General features: G+C 48.7%; 1 protein-coding gene across 5 annotated transcripts in view; it reads right to left on the minus strand.

Annotated features, from left to right (window-relative positions):
- Positions 1 to 1,812: 1,812 nt before the first annotated feature.
- Positions 1,813 to 16,607, minus strand: part of RIMKLA (ribosomal modification protein rimK like family member A) — a 44,107-nt gene continuing 29,312 nt past the window's right edge. For all 5 annotated transcript variants that reach the window (XM_008265465.4, XM_089300857.1, XM_089300858.1 and 2 more), the window contains one exon: positions 1,813 to 16,465. In XM_008265465.4, coding sequence (XP_008263687.1) covers positions 15,975 to 16,465 — 491 coding nt within the window. In that variant the 3' untranslated portion in view covers positions 1,813 to 15,974. The remainder of the gene's footprint in view (positions 16,466 to 16,607) is intronic.

The raw sequence follows: 16,607 nt of genomic DNA on the forward strand, positions 1-16,607 counted from the left end.
CCTTTGCACGTAGTTACCATGACTTTTTACGTCTTTCAGTCACGTGTAGTCAGATCACTAACCAGGTATTTACAATTGACTTGCAAATACAGAAGTCTCCCAGGAATGCATGTTTTCTAAATGAGGAGGTAGGAAGGAGAGCTATGCTGAAACCAAAATTATCTATTCTACAGGAATTTTTTTTGTGCATTTTTTTTTTGACAGGCAGAGTGGACAGTGAGAGACAAAGCGACAGAGAGAAAGGTCTTCCTTCCATTGGTTCACCCCTCAATGGCCACTGCGCTGATCTGAAGCTAGGAGCCAGGTGCTTCCTCCTGGTCTCCCTTGCGGGTGCAGGGCCCAAGCACTTGGGCCATCCTCCACTGCCCTCCCGGGCCACAGCCGAGAGCTGGACTGGAAGAGGAGCAACTAGGTCAGAATCTGGCGCTGCTAGCGCTGCCGTAGCTCGATAGGCTAATCCTCCACCTGCAGCGCTGGCACACTGGGTTCTAGTCCCAGTTGCTCCTCTTCCAGTCCAGCTCTCGGCTGTGGCCTGGGAGTGCAGTGGAGGATGGCCCAGGTCCTTGGGCCTTGCACCCACATGGGAGACCAGGAGAAGTACCTGGCTCCTGGCTTCGTATCAGCGTGGCGCGCCGGCCGCAGCAGGCATTAGGGGGTGAACCAACGGAAAAGGAAGACCTTCCTCTCTGTCTCTCTCTCTCTCTCTCTCTCTCACTGTCCACTCTGCCTGTCAAAAAAAAAAAAAAGGAGGAAGTTGACTTCTTTAAAAAAAAAAAAAAAAAAGAATCCGGTGCCCTGACCAGGACTAGAACCCAGTGTGCGGCGCCGCAGGCAGAGGATTAGACTATTGAGCCAAGGCGCTGGCCAATTCTACAGGAATTAAGTTAGTATTAACCTGACATAAATTGTGAAGAAGTAGTCATTCTAATTCCTCAGTCACTAACAAAATACCTCTAAAATAGTTTTCATAAACAAGGGGACTAAAATGATACACTAGGAAATTTATGCTTTTACAGCAAAAGAAGGCAGCAAAGGAGGACTAGAAGAACACAGTGGACTTGGGACATGGCAAACCGTGCAATGCGGATGTAAACCAGACATAAGGTCTTCCTACGCTTTACTCTCAAGGAGCCCCCGTGTGGACTGGGGAGACAGCATTGCAAGTCGGTGCCTTTCTTTCCCAGTGACTTGAAGGAGATGTGAGGGCATTGGCTCCACGGTGTAGTGGTCAGTACTCTGGACTCTGAAGGAGACGTGAGCCATCTATACTTCCAGCGCATAGGCACTGGAAGGCTCCTTGTGTTGCAGAAGATGGTGCATAGATATGCCTGAGTTCAAATCCCACTTCTCTTAGGTAATACTTTGTGACTTTGATCCCTTCATGAATTATTGCTGTAGGATGGCCTTGATGGTGGCCACAGCTCTGTTAGCTTTTGCAGTCTTGATGGCTCTGGTCATCAAGCTCCACGCCAGATTTTCCAAGCAATACTTTCCGGGTTGATCTGTACCCAGGGAGAGAGGATATGCAGGCCAAAACCTGTCAGGGAGTTTTATGTTCCTTACTGAATTCATTCACTCAGACACATATGGTGAAAATTTAAGAACATATTAAATAAGATAGCTTGCCCCTTTAGGTAGAATCAGCTGGAATCTCCTTTCCATAGTTTGGGACATTCTTATCCTTCTCCAGGAAGGCCTTACTCAGCTGTCACCCCTCTCTCACACAAATTTTCAGTTTCAATGGACTGACTTCTCAGTCCAATCTGCAACACCTGTTCCTATTTATTTAGGGAGACCATCCTTTCTTCTGGATCCTTTTATTTTATTTTATTTTTTTAGATTTTATTTGTTTATTTGAGAGGTAGAGTTACCAGACAGAAAAAGAAAGAGACAGAGAGAAAAGTCTTCCATCTGCTGTTTCACTCCCCAAATGGCTGTAGAGGCCAGAGCTGGGCTGATCCAAAGCCAGGAGCCTTCTCTAGGTCTCCCATGTGGGTGCCGGGGCCACAGCAGAGAGCTGGATCAGGAGTGGAGCAGTCGGACATGAACTGGTGCCCAAAGGGGATATGGGTGCTGCAGACGGAGGCTTAGCTTCCCAGCCACAGTGCCGGCCCCTTCTTGATTCTTCCTCTCTTACCTAAATGTGTCCCAGCTTTTTCCAAAGATACTCTTAATGAAGACTGAGGGTAAGGAGGACTATCAACAATGCTCCAGCAGATAATTTAAAAGAAAATATTAGAATTTTCTCATTCTTAGAAATTCATGGCATAAAACTCTAGCTCTCTCCTTTACCATGTTCATTAATCCCTTTCTCCCTCTTTCCTTCCCATATCTTTTCTCTGTTCTTTCCAATCCTGAATTCTTGTCCGTTAATCCTTGTAAATTGAGTATATTTAGAGTTATGATTTAAAATTAAACCTGTTGACAGGTTTTCTTCAAGATTGTAGGCTGTAATTTTCTACTTTTTAGTGAGTTTAGTTGTGTTTAATCTTCAATTTTTCATCTCTTTTTTTTAAAAAAAGATTATTTATTTGAAAATCAGAGTTACACACAGAAAGAAAGAAAGACAGAGAGAGAAAGAGAGAGGTCTTCTACCTGGTGGTTCACTTCCCTGATGGCTGCAACAGCTGGAACTGCACTGATCTGAAGCCAGAAGCCAGGAACTTCCTTCGGGTCTCCCACGTGGATGCAGGGGTCCAAGGACTTGGACCATCTTCTACTGCTATCCCAGGCCATAGCAGAGAGCTGGATCGGAAGTGGAGCTGCCAGGTCTCAAACCAGCACCCATATGGAATGCCGGCACTTCAGGCGACGGCTTTACCCGCTACACCATAGTGCTGGCCGCTATGACTGTAATTCTTAAAGAATCATTTAGTCCACTTCCATTTGATTTCCATGCTGAATTCTTTGGGTTTAGAATGCTGAGCTTTTTTGTGTGCCTTTTTTTTGCCCTGCATGTTATATTTTTCTCTTTCTTTCAGATTCATTACATGTTTTTTTATTCCGTTTTTACCTACCCTCTGTGAGTTTGTAGGTTAGATCCCATTTTGATGCTTTCAGGGATTACCCCAGGAATCCAAGCATTCGTTCTAATTTATCAAAATCTGAAGTTATTTAGATTCAGCACTGGATTCTGGATGAAAGCTTCATCCTGGAAAATACAAGGCTTTTAGAATCTCTTAACCGCGTTTGCCTCCTTCCAACTTCATATACTTTTATTATATATCAAAATGGCATAGCATATATTGTTATAAACATATATTACTTATTTCATATAAGTCTTAAAAACTAAAGTCATAATTATTATTCTACAAAGTCATAATATTCACACTTTCCATCTGGACTCACATTATTGATCAGTCTTTGAGCATTTCTTTTAGTGAGGGTCTGCTGATGGCAATTTTTAAAAAGTTTTTATGTTTGTATTTATTTATTTGAAAGAGAGTGACAGACAGAGAGAGAGGGAGATGATGATAGACAGATAAATATTATAGATGAAGATCTTTTATCCACTGGTTCACTCCCCAAATGCTTGCAACATCGAGGGCTAGGCCAGGTTGAAGCCAAGAGCCAGAGCCCCATCGAGGTCTCCCTCATGGGAAGGAGGAACCCAAGTATGTGGGCTTTCATCTGCTGCTTCTGAGGCACATTGACAGGAAGCTAGATTGTAGGCGGAGGTGCCGGGACTCGAACCAGGCACTCCAATATGGGATGTGGCCATCCCAAGTGATGGCTTAGTCAGCTGCACCACAGTGCCTGCCTTCGATGGCAATTTCTTTAGACTTTCTTTTATTAATCTGAAAATATTTTTATTTTATCCTCATTTTTGACTCTTCCATGAAAATGTATTGCATTTTCACACATGATAAATTAATGCAGGCAATAATCTCAATTTTGAAGAGCTCTGTGCAATGTAGTTCACTTGACCCCAGAGGGTCTGAGCAGGTTGAGAAGAACCAGGAATCCTGGTGATGCTGCAGGTCCCCCAGAACACGTCTCTCATCTTCCCACCAGGTCATCGCAGCTTTGCCAAGCATCTTTGGCAGGCCTCGCAGGGGTGCCGCTGAGGGATCCTCCCTGAAAGGCCTGGTGTAACTTTTTCTCAGGCAGGCACATACGCACTGCTACACATTAGGTCATGTTGTATATAACCTTTATATCATGAAAATTCACTTTGAGTAGTTGTCCTGCATTCTGATTCTGTACCAGATTATCATTGCTCAGCTGTAGACCTATCCTCAGACCTCTAAGATGCGAATCGATTGCTGTACTGTGGCAGGCGTCCCTGCATCCCACTACAGACACACAGCGTGCGGCTGGGATGTCTCTGTGTTTGTGATGGCTGTGCAGTACGGCACCTCTCAAGCACGATGGGTCACAGAAATCCACCATTTGGCAAAGCACAGGTTGAACATCCCTGATCTGAAAATCCAAAATCCAAAGCTTTCTGAGTGCCCATGTAACATGCTCAAAAATTTCAGATTTTGGGAACATATCAGATTTCGGGTTTTCAGATTAGGGATGCTTAACTGCTAAAAGGCTATGCAGTATTCCAAAATCCAAAAAAACCATGATAGTTGAAACTCTCCTGGGCCCAGGCATTTTGATAAGGACTATTCCATCTGAAAATGCTTCCAAAAAGAGGGTCAAGCATCATTTGAATAATAGAACCATGCTAACACTTCCTTTGACAGAAAAAGTATGTCATTAGTATCCATCAAAATTGATGGCAATGTAATGGGGACAGACATTTTATTTCATATATACCCATAACACAGTTTTCAATAATTAATAAATAAGACTCAGTAGCAGGTTTTTTTTTTAAAGGTTTATTTATGTATTTGAAAGAGATAGAGAATCTACTGGTTCACTCCCCAGATGGCTGCAATGGCTAGGGCTGGGCCAGGCCAAAGCCTTGAGCCAGGAGCTTCATTCAGGTCTTGCACATGTGTGGCAGTGGTCCAAACACTTGGGCCAGCTTCTGCTGGTTTTCCCAGGCCATTAGCAGAGAACTGGATCAGAAGTGGTGCAGCCAGGACTTGAACCGGCACCCATATGGAATTTCAGGAGGTGGCTCTACCCTCTAAGTCACAACACCAACCCCTGTAGCAGGTTTTTCAAAGCATGTGAACCAGGTTACTGTCAGGACCCCCAGATTATCTTAATGAACACGGGGTGGGGGGGAGTTTTCAATTAAAAAAAATAGTTCCGGGGCTGGCACCGTGACTCACTTGGCTAATCCTCTGCCTCTGGTGCCGGCATCCTATATGGGCGCTGGATTCTAGTCCCGGTTGCTCCTCTTCCAGTCCAGCTCTCTGCTGTGACCCGGGAAGGCAGTGGAAGGTGGCCCAAGTGCTTGGGCCCTGCACCCGCATGGGAGACCAGGAAGAAGCACCTGGCTCCTGGCTTCGGATTGGCAAAGCGCGGGCCATAGCAGCCATGTTGGGGGTGAACCAATGGAAGGAAGACCTTCCTCTCTGTCTCTATCTCACTGTCTAACTCTGTGAAATTAAAAAAAAAAAAAAAGTTCGTGGTTTGAAAGTCAAATTTTACTCCAAGAAACAAAATCGGATGTAGGGGCTGAGGAAGACAACAGCCAAAAGTGACAACCAGAGTTGCATTTAGTTTTCCTCATTTGAGCAAGCGCTTAGCTTTGGGCACTCAGATGAGGAAGAGGGGCAGGATGTGGGAGAGAGATAAGAATATGAATTCTGTTTGAAATTCTTAAGAGATATCTGAGACAAGATGAAAGGTGGGCAATTGGATAAGCAACCTGATAGTAAGAGAGGAACCTGGGGTTCAGAGGTGAGCTTGAGAATACTGTGTAGATGGTAATTAATACCATGGAAAGGAGATCACCTGGGGATGAAATACAGCTGAGGAGGAGAACACAGCCTAAAGAAACGGGCATTTAAGGAAGCAGAGGCGGCTGGCGTAGCTTCAGGCTTGGTGCTACTTGTATAAAGAATATCCTAACAGCGCTCACCAAGACGCTCCAGATGCTAACGGTTCACCACATTTGCTTCAGCCTCTTCTCTCCACACCCATTACTGTTGCAGTCATGATGTCTTGCACATTCTTAAAATGAGGAAATGAGCAGTGATATTCTGTTGGATGACATGATACAGACCACATTAAGATTTCATCATTTGTCTTTGTTAAAAAGATTTTATTTATTTGAAAGGCAGAGTGATAGGGAGAGAGAAAGGGTGGACAGAAGGTGGGGGAGAGAGACAGGAGGGAGAAAGGGGAGGAGAGAGAGAGAGAGAGAAGGGGGAGGGAAGGAGATGGGGGGGGAGAGAGAGAGACTGAGAGATTGCTCTTCCATCTGATGGTTCACTCCCCAAATGCCGCAACAGCAGGGGATGTTCCATGCCAAAGCCTGGAACCTGGAACCCCATCTGGGGTCACCCACGTGGGGGCAGGGGCCCAAGTGCATGGGCCATCATCCTTTACCTTCCGCGGCACATTAGCAGGGAGCTGGTTGGGAAGCAGAGCAGCCAGGACTCCACAGGGTGCTCTGATGCGGGAAGCTGGCCTCGCAGGTGGCAGGTTAGCTCACTGTGCCACAGCACAGGCCCCTCGCCGGGTGTCTTAGGGACGTCTTCTATAGCTAAACAAAACCCTGGAGCAGGCAGTCAGTCGCTGCATCTCTAGTCAGAGGAGAGCCTTTAGATGTGGCACAAGTGCTGCTACTCGAATGTTCCCCGATTTAGGTGCATTTCAACCAAAATATTCTGGCAAACAAAGACGCCAAGGCCGTTTGGGAGATGTAGAGTGGATTCGCCCCAGGCTCGTGAAGGAGCCGGCATCTGTGGCAGGAACTTCAGGCCATCCCTGCCCGGCGAGCCGCACCTGCAGAGGAGCAGTGGCGAGAGCGCCAGCGTGACAGCCGGCTGCCTGGCTGCCCGCCGCCTGGAGCAGGAGAGCCCCGCAGGAATCCTGGGAGGTGGCCGAACGCCGGGCACGTTTCACGAGGCTGATTCCCTGAGGACGGGCTGTCCCAAGATCCATCCGCTTGGGAGCGTGGCTGCAGCCAGCCTAAAGCCGTGTCTGCAAGTCCTGGTCCAGACGGTGGAGAGGCAGCACCTCCTGCCCCACCATTGGTGGACGATCGGCCGATGGGCGGTTCTCTGAGAGTTCGGGGAGCTTCCGTGTGCACTAGGAATTAGATGGGATCAGCGAGGTGCTGCTAATTTTGTGATCCGTGATAAAGGCACATGGAAATGTCCTTTTCAAAACAACAAAAACAGACACGCTGAAGTTTCCTCAGGAAAGAAGATGTGTTATGTGAGAATTGCTATGAAATGCCTAAGGAACAAAATGGACAGATGGAGTTAAAATAGGACACTCTGAAGTTTGGAATTTGAGCAGTTTACCAAAGCACGCGCTCTGCTTTTGTGTGATTTGAAAGGCTTTATATAAAAGGAGAAAAAAGAAATACGGATCGCCTGCCCCGATGCAGAGGCTGAGCACAAATGAGTGGCAGGACACAGAGGCACAGCCCCAGTCCCCCTTGGCGCCAATGAGCAGACACTAACCCTCAGGTTGGGCTCCCTGCCCCTCAGAGCTCGGGCAGCAGTTTTGGTTCAAGGGTCTCTAGCCTGGTGCTGACCCTAAGTTGGTTTCCAAAGTCCTTGCCACTGTTTGTCCCAGGAAGCTTCTTGAGGTGTTCAGTAAAGCCCAGGCGGGATGGCTCTGGCTGGCCTGTCCGAGTTCCCCAGGGGGTGCACAGGTCCCTTCAGTCCCTGGGGACCCCTGATGGTGCCGCACAGCCATTTTGCAGGCTTTCAGCTCTCACTTGCTCTTTGAATCTCAATTCAAACGTCAGTCCAGGAGAGCCCACCTCACAGGCCCCAATGAGCTCGCGCCATCTGCAGTTTTTTTTTTTCCCCCTCCAGCATCTTGACAGTCCAGAGCTGGCAGTATTACAATTCAGATGGTGCTCTGCATTTGAAAGGAAAATTACGGTTTTTCAGAACGCAGCTGGTGAGGTTTCTACGAGGTGTTTCCTTCATTTTTATGATATGAAAATAATCAAGTGTAGATTCAGCATGTGATTCTGACTTTAAAAGAACAACCAAAAGGCACAGGGCTTGGGGGACAAAGGCAAACAAAGCATTCTGTCCCAGAGTCATAATTTCAATAAGAAGCAAAAATAGCAGAACAATCACTTATCAGTGATTTCTCCTCTGCTGGGGAAGTTGGCATTGGCACCACCGGGTAAACTGCTCGGAAATGAGCCATTCTGGTGCCTAGTTAAGCTCCATTCTTTGCAGCATGTTTTCTTTTTGCCAATCAGACGGGAAAAATAACAGCTTGCTTTCCTGGAGGGAACTTAGCTGGAGCACCTCCCACGGTGGGACACGAAGCCTTGCAAATCATTGCAAAGTTTAGGAGCAAAGTAATCAGAGGTCTCAGGTGGGAAGAACACAGAAGCAGTGTTTGTGTGGTCACATCATTTGCGCCCATTACGTTGGGACACTTGGCTTCCGAGTAAAACATCACGCGTGCATGCTACCCACCTGGAATGAAGACACATCAGTGCTCACGGGTGTCCAGTTCTTTCCTCCGTTTCCAGTGGCAGTGGCATGGGAATCAGTGTATAACGACCAAGCTGTCAATGCATGTGGGATGTGGGGGGCTTGCTGTGTGATGCTTGCCAGTCTCTGGGTATAAATAAATATTCCCACGGTGGCTAACTTCACGCCACGGATGCTATGCCACTGAATGGTGGATTTGGGGAGATGCACAGTAACATAAATTAAATAATATTTCCACCATTAACCTCAAGAACATAAATAGTACAATAATTAGGAAGCAATACATTTTGAGTATTTATTACCTATGTCTTAAATGCAGTTTAATTGTAGGTTTAAATAATTTAATGATGGGTGTGCTTAACAACCAGCTCACAAAATTTCTGAAAATTTTGGAATCCACTCTCATGGGATGGCCAGAGCACACCGCTGGAGTTCGGGGGACCTCCAGGCAGGGCCAAACAAAGCAGGCACCACCCAATCCTTCCTTCCCCAAGACTGCAGAGCAATGCAGGGCCCCAGCTGTCCCCTTCCAGGAGATCAGTGTTTGTCACGAGATGCTGGGAGCCACACTCAGGACAGACAGAATTCTAGCTGCTTTACTGGATGGTTCCAGCTGATTTCAGGGCTGCCTTTCCTGCCAAGTCCAGATGGTGCCGTCAGGCGCTCAGAGTTCCGTGCGTAGCCCCCCGGCCTTCTGCTCCCCTCTAACCCTCTGACAGGTTTAATTCAACTCCCTGGCACCTCCTCTTTCCATTTGCTGCACTGCCAGCAAAACTAATACAGGAAGAGCCAAGAGAGCCAGGTGCTAAATCATCCAAGGTCAGGCTGTTCATCTCCCAGTTGTCTGAGACAGCCTTGCCTCCAGGATTGCTCCAAGCCCAATAATCCACTGTAGCTTGCACTATTGCATCATAGATTCTCGAGGATGGATGGGACCTTCCAGTCATTAAGCCTGAACCACAGCTTGCCTGAGCAGCTGCCAGCCCGACCCCCCAGCCTCTCTTCCCCCCAGCCCTAAAGCTGCTGTCTGCCAGCCTTTATTCCCTGGCACTGAGCCATGATCCCAGGAAGGCGCTGCTCGCAATTGTTCACGGTGGGGGAAACAAGAGGAAAGGGACCTGCAGAAAACTGGGCATGTGCGTGTTGCTTCACACTCCAGTTAATGTTTAGTCATCACAGCGAGAGGCCACAAGGCAAAGGTTTAGCAAAACAAAGTGCTTGTCCCAAGATCACACAAGCCTTAAGTTATCCGAGTCAGGATTTGAACCGAATCGGACTCAAATTGGTGCCATTCACATTAGCGCATGTTGCCTTCCCCAAGGCATGCCTCCAACAGCTAATGGTGAGTGTGGCTGCTGTGACGAAAATACAATCACCCTGCGGCCAGCTCTGTGGCATAGCGGGGAGGGGGTCAGTTTGAGGCTGGCTGCTCCACTTCCAATCCAGCTCCCTGCTAATGTGCCTGGGAAAGTAGTGGAAGATGGTCCAAGTGCTTGGGCCCCTACACCTACATGAGAGACCAGGAAGAAGCTCCTGGATCCTGGCTCCAGCCTGACCCAGCCCTGGTGGTTGCAGCCACTTGGATAGTGAGCCAGTGGATGGATGATCTCTATCTTTCTAACTTTGCCTTTCAAATAAATTTCTAAAATGTTTCAGAAAGAGAAAATACAGTCACCTTAAGACACAGCACTCAGTTCCCCTTGAGAAGGGAGCTTTGTTTAGAAAAATGCCTTTCATGAGCCAGCTGTGATTAAAGGGGAAATCAGGAAGGTAAGGTGGTGGCAGGAGTAAAATCAGGACAAGGAGTGGCCATTCTGCTGTCCATGCGAACACAACTGGGTTTGGTTTGTCCCGAGGAAGGAAGCCACATGGAGTGCACGGTGAGGGGAGATTGCTCTCTGGTAAATCAAAAGAACATTCTATGAATGGGTGCTCAGCTTATCTTATTGCAGCATCTGCCATTCCCTCTCTCTTCAGTGGAGGACACACACACACGTGTGCAGGCACACACACACATCATTTGAATTTTGCTGATCAGCCTCAGCTGATCCCTTCCAGGGATGAGACAACAGGGTTGTTTAAAATGAGGTAGCAGAAGTCTGGAGTCAGAAATGGTTGCAAAAATCTAAGTCCTTTCAAAATCACAACAATCCAGAGGCTTGGATCTGGAGCCCAATTATCAGACCTTTGCAGATCTCAAGGGGCAGGAGGTCCTCAACTGATGTTTGGGCCAACAGGGAAGAGTCTGTGCCTCCTATGCGGTTGCAAGAGGCAGGGTGGGGGGCTGTGAAACCACGAGGAGGAGGTAACATTCTGCCTTGATGCTGATCACAGTTGGAGCATGCTTATCCAAAGAATTCTCCCTGCAAGAATTCCGGAATGTCAAACTCTTGGTGGGGCCAGTGCTGTGGCCACCTGCAATGCTGGCATCCCATGTGGGTGCCAGTTTGAGTCCAGGTTGCTTTCTGATCCAACTCCCTGCTAATGTGCCTGGGAAAGCAGCAGAAGATGGCCCAAGTGCTTGGGTCCTTGGACCTGCGTGGGAGACCCAGAAGAAACTCCTGGCACCTGACTTTGGATCGGCTCAGCCCTGGCCATTGTGGCCTTTTGGGGAGTGAAAGAGTAGATGGACGATCTCTCTCCCCCTCTGTCTGTGCAACACTTTGAAAAGCAGAGTTACAGAGAGAGAAAGGTCTTCCATCCGCTGGTTCACTCCACAAATGGCTGCAATGGCCAGAGCTGGGGGAATTCAAAGCCAGGAGCCAGGAGCTTCTTCCGGGTCTCCCATGCGGGTACATGGGCGCAAGGACTTGTGCCATCTTCTACTGCTTTCCCAAGCCATAGTAGAGGGCTAGATTGAAAGTGGAACAGCCAGGACTCAAACCAGCACCCATATGGGATGCCAGCACTGCAGGCAGCAGCTTTACCAGCTATGCCACAGCGCAGGCCCCAAAATAAATCTTAAAAAACAAAAATCAAAAACCCTCTTGGCCTCCAAGGCATCCCGCAGAGAGAACATCAGCCCAGTTCGGGGGTGAGGAAGCCTTCAGTCTGCTTGGCATAGGCCTTCTCCCTACATCCCTTCATTGAAGGTTGGGGTGGAGCTCACTGCTCTTGGCTGGTCTAAAGAGGGTACAGGTCACAAGCCAGCTTGTACCATGGAAATCTCACACGTGCATTTGGGGCCCTCACCTAGCAGCCATCAGCATGTTGAATCCATGTTGATCCAGAGGAGGCGCAGCAGAAGGGGAAAGGCCAGGGGCAGGCCCAGCCTGGCAGCGAGTGTGAGACTCCGTGTGGGGGCGGAGGCACCTCTGGCAGTGTGCTGAACTGGATGGGGACTCAGATTGCCTGGGTTCAGCCTTGTTGCTAAGTGACTGTGGCCTCTGCAACTCAGACTCCTTTTATACAAGAGGGGGCCTGGTCGCAAAAGTGCTGCTATTCCTGTGGCCTCCACTTGGGCACTCTAGGTGACTTCCCAGTGCTGCTAAGGGGTCCCTCAAACCTCTCAGAGTGAGGTTCCCCAATAGGGTTGGGATGGCAGCCCAGGGCTCAGATGGTGCCACAGGTTGGCACAGAAATTGCACCTGCAGAAGGAAATTGACAGGCTCAGAGGAAGAAAGTCCTCATACTCAGCTGTGTGAGTTTTAGGAGGGCAGGCTGCAGAGTCTGGCCATAGACTTGGAAGGCAGGGATCACTCGGTTTTAGGAAATGATTAAAAGAACGCATCTCTGAGAAGAATGGTCTTCAAGTGGAAATGCTTTGAAGCAACTGTCTGTACCAATCTTGAGTCTGAGACAGAGGCAGAAACAGCCCCAGGTCTAAAAACCCGACCCCCAGGGCTGTTGCCAGGGGCCTTCCCAAAACATCGGCACAGCATCAGGGCAGAGAAGCCTCTCCTGAGAAGAAAACAGTAAGCTGAGGGGACCTGTTGGACGGACTGACCCGAGTTCCTGCATGGCCCTGGGAGGACTGCGGCTCGGTGCTCTGCCCTCACATAGTGTTCTGGGCCATGACCTTGCGGGAGAGCCAGCTGCAAACTTCCCTCTTCCCCAGATTTCCAGCCAGTGTGTTCAGACAACCAGCATTCCTAGGGCTTAAAGAAGGGAGGGGACAGGTCTTTGCTGCTTCTCCAGGGGGCATGGGGATCCATGCATCTCCTTATCTTTGTAAAGAAGAGCATCAGAGGCACCCACTTCTAACGGTGCTCATGGAAGAGCCGGTTCTTTCCTCTTTTTTGCTAAAATTCCAAATGATCCCAACTTCTGGTTTCTTCCCCAAAGCTTTCCAGGCCTTTCCCCATCCCTTTCCCTCAACCTTGTCCCCATTGTCATGCAATCCCCTTAGCAGGCAGCAATGCGTTTTATAGTAGTGACAAAACAATGACTGACAATCCACTTACCCTGTCTCTCAGATCTCGGAGCCCCAAATCCACATTTTGGAACCCCATGCCCAATCAGATAGCAGGAAGACAAGTGCAGAATCATATATATTCTGAGGGACTGAGCTATTGGCATTCAAGTTTTGACCAGTTTCATGATGCTACTACCAGGTAATGGGAAAACCATATATAGACACTGCAATCTGTGTTACATAAGGAAGACTCTGTTCGTTGGTATCTGAGAGTCCAGGGTTTCAGGTTGCATACAGTAATTCAGAGGCTGTGTGAATACACTAGGAGCCGTGCTCCTCTTGGCTCTTCAGTTGCCCTGGCTGGCTGGAAGACCTCTGAGAACCTGCATTCCCTTTTAAGAGCCCCACTCCTCTCCCAAGCGCTAATTCCAAGAATTCATGGCCCCTTTCGTAACTCCCTCCAAGGAATGGGAATAAGAAACTGTTCTACCACCTGTCACATACAATGCACAGTATCACTTATTAACTCACCCTCAAGGCACCCCCAGGTAACCAGAATAGGCATTTCCCCTATCTAAAGAACAGAAAAGGAAGCACAGCGTCCAGTGACTGTACGAAGTCAATCAGCTGCTGAAGCAGCCAGACCAGGCTCTTTCCAGCAGGCCCGTGGCAGCTGCGACAAGGGCAGCCTGGCCACCTGGCTGATGCTCGTAGAGCCCATACCCACCTGGGGCATGGGTGATCCTGGAGGGGGCCTACGACCCAGCTGTGATCCAGCTCTCTCTGCTTCCGCACAGGGCTACTTCTGAGCAATGATGCCAACGACAACAGACGTCACTAACAGCTGGAAAACAGGCCTCCCTGGCAGGGAAATCTGGAAGCACGCTCTAGCTGCTCTGCTCAGGAGGGGGCCCTGCTGGCGTTCTTTAGATAAAGTGGGAAGAGCAGGCTGATGCTGCACTGTGGAAATGAGTGAGCGCAGCTTCCAGGTCATGATTTGGTTCCGATGTTTACACAGAAAGCCTCTGACCAAGTCCAGCAAGAACTGACCCAGAACCATCCTTCAAAAGCCACCCTGAGTGGTGAAGATAAGGTATGTGTCTTACCTATATAAAGGTGAAGTGGTCTCACTTTTCAACTGGACACATCAGTAGGGTTACAGGTCAGTGGCATGCACCTCATGTTGGTCTGCATTTAGACTACAACTGTGTAGGATGACATCTCCATTACATGGCACCAAACATTTTTCAATTGCACAACTGTTACTTGGTGAGATCTGGTTTTAACTATAATATTTTAAAAGCCAAATCCTACCTAAGTGTGATAGTTTGATTTGATGCGTATTTTACATCTACAGCAGAACGCTATGGGATTTTGTGCACCCAAATGGGTGGGGTTGCCATTAAAGTAGTCACCTTAGGAAGATGTATTCTTATTTCAGTGAAGCTGACCTTGCTCAGAACATTCTAGAACCCTCTCTGGAAACTGTGAACTTGTAAGCTTCCTCCACGTCAGTAAATCTTTGTACTTCTAAGGGAAGATCTATTTTTTTGAAAGGGATTTAACAGCCAAAGAGTATTAGAAAATTAGTCTGATAAATACAATGGGTGATGGAGCTTGGCACAACCTCAACAGATGGTGATGGGGAGAAACAGTGATGTCTGACTACAAAGTTGTGAGGTCTGTTTTCTTTTCATGGCTTCAAAGGTAAAAGATAACCTCAAAGAGGAATTCTAAGTGTTCTTGGCACATTAACATCATATAGCTCAAGAGCATGGTCTCCCAAGGAAATAACTCCAATTATGGTAACTCTTGAGTGCATATGGTCTAGTGTATTTGGTTAAAAAGGTAGCCTTGCTCATTGTCAGTCACACTTCATGTAAGCAGGGGAAGACGCTCCATCTCCATACTTTCTCCTGAGGGAAGGGTCTCGTCTACTGCCTAAAGAGTTAAAATGAAAAGCACTTGGTGTCATGTCTATGGTAGCCCCTCAAAATGTGCAACAAGTAATTCCTGATACCTGAGTCTCCCCAGTTTGGAAACGTGGGTGAGGACAGGTCTCTGGAGCCTGGATAAGCATAGCATGTCGAGGGGATTGGAGTGCATTTCCAATGGCTCTCTCTACGCCATACACCCACACTACCACCTCACACAAGGAAACCTCCTACAGCTAAGCAGGACACAAGCTTCAGCAGAGGAGGGGAGTATCTTCCTGTAGTTCTCTATGGTGAAAACCCACTAACTTCTGGGTGACGAGTGAACAGAGTCCATTGAAAAGACAGTCCGTGGTGTTGGGTTCTAGTGCACGCCTAAGAGAGAAAGTGTGCGGCCACTGGCTCACTGCAGTGCATTTCCAGCTGGGCCAAAGGCAGCAAAGGTGCAAGAAGCTGCTGGAGCCGGCATGAACTGAAGCAGGGTCTATCAGTGCAGCGTGGCAAAGCAATTTGTAGAAAGCCCCAGTCCCAAGGCAGGCCACTTGCCAATCAGTGAAGTCAAAGAACATTCCATCTCACTCTCTACAAAGTGCTTCGTTGAAGACGCTAATGGGCAGGGTCCCTAGAATACCATATCCTGAGTGAAGAAGTATGGTCAAGGTGGTGACTGACGGCAGCAGATGCCAGCAGCGTTTGAACTGGGGATTCTCCGAGCATCACTGCCACACTGAGCCAAGAACACGTCACTGCGGCTCTGGTCCACCTTGTCTGCATGAGACTCTGTCTCCAGGCTGCTCCATATTTCAGGACTCATTCCAGGTTCACAGGCTGCACCACTAACAGGCAGAACAGCAGCCCGGCGGCAGTGCCTTCAAGTCAGCGGCGGAATCCAAGTGCTCACAGCAGACGTGGGTCTCCAGCCCACCAGGCGCGGTGTTGTTCTTGGGGAGTGTTTTTCTGTGTCTTTAGAAATACCACAAGCCAGGCCATTCGCTTAGATCATCGTCGACAGAGAATGCTGAGTGCCCAGGTGGGATGCCTAGTTTCTGTGCAAATGAAATCACGTTAGTCCAGGTTTTATTCACTCAAAACTACGAGGGAAGCGGTAGGATTTTGGTTGAAATGCTGCCAAAAAGCAAGAATTCATTTCAGTGTTAATTCCGAAGCGATCCTATTGTTAATATTGTAGCCAGGCTCCGGCAGCGTAGGGGGCGGGGCCCCCATTGTGCTCGCTGAGGAATCCCGGATCTCTCCCAGTTCAGGCTCACTCTCGCTGGAGGTAGACCCATTGGTGATGGCGTAGACGCTCTCGGCAACTCCCTGAGCTGAAGCATGGCCATCCGGCTCGTTCTTCTCCCTGGGACTCGACAGCCCCGGGAGGACGGCCATCTTCCCCGTCTGCCGGTTGGGCAGCAAGGACATGGTATAGTCTGCAATGATCCCGCCCACATCCAAGTTGCACGCCTGGTCGAAGGCGAGGAAGCCGACGTTGGCGTTGGCCTCGCACACCACAAAGGAGCCATCATCCATGATGAGGAGATCGATGCCACAGAAGTCCATGCCCAGGATGTTGGACACCTGAATAGCCAACTGCTTGCCTTGCTCAGTCAGTGGGCACATGACGCCCACACCACCTGCGGGGAAAGCACAGGGACATAAAGGTGACAATGGGTACTGACTGGGGAGTCAAATGACCCTCCATGAAGGAGGCAGAGGACATGGGGCCTGCGCTGTGGTGCTGCGGGTAATGCCACTAACTGCCATGCAGGCATCCCA

Source organism: Oryctolagus cuniculus, chromosome 7 (assembly GCF_051225735.1).
Source record: "Oryctolagus cuniculus isolate XC-2025 breed Fujian yellow rabbit chromosome 7, ASM5122573v1, whole genome shotgun sequence".
In the NCBI taxonomy this organism is placed as follows: domain Eukaryota; kingdom Metazoa; phylum Chordata; class Mammalia; order Lagomorpha; family Leporidae; genus Oryctolagus; species Oryctolagus cuniculus.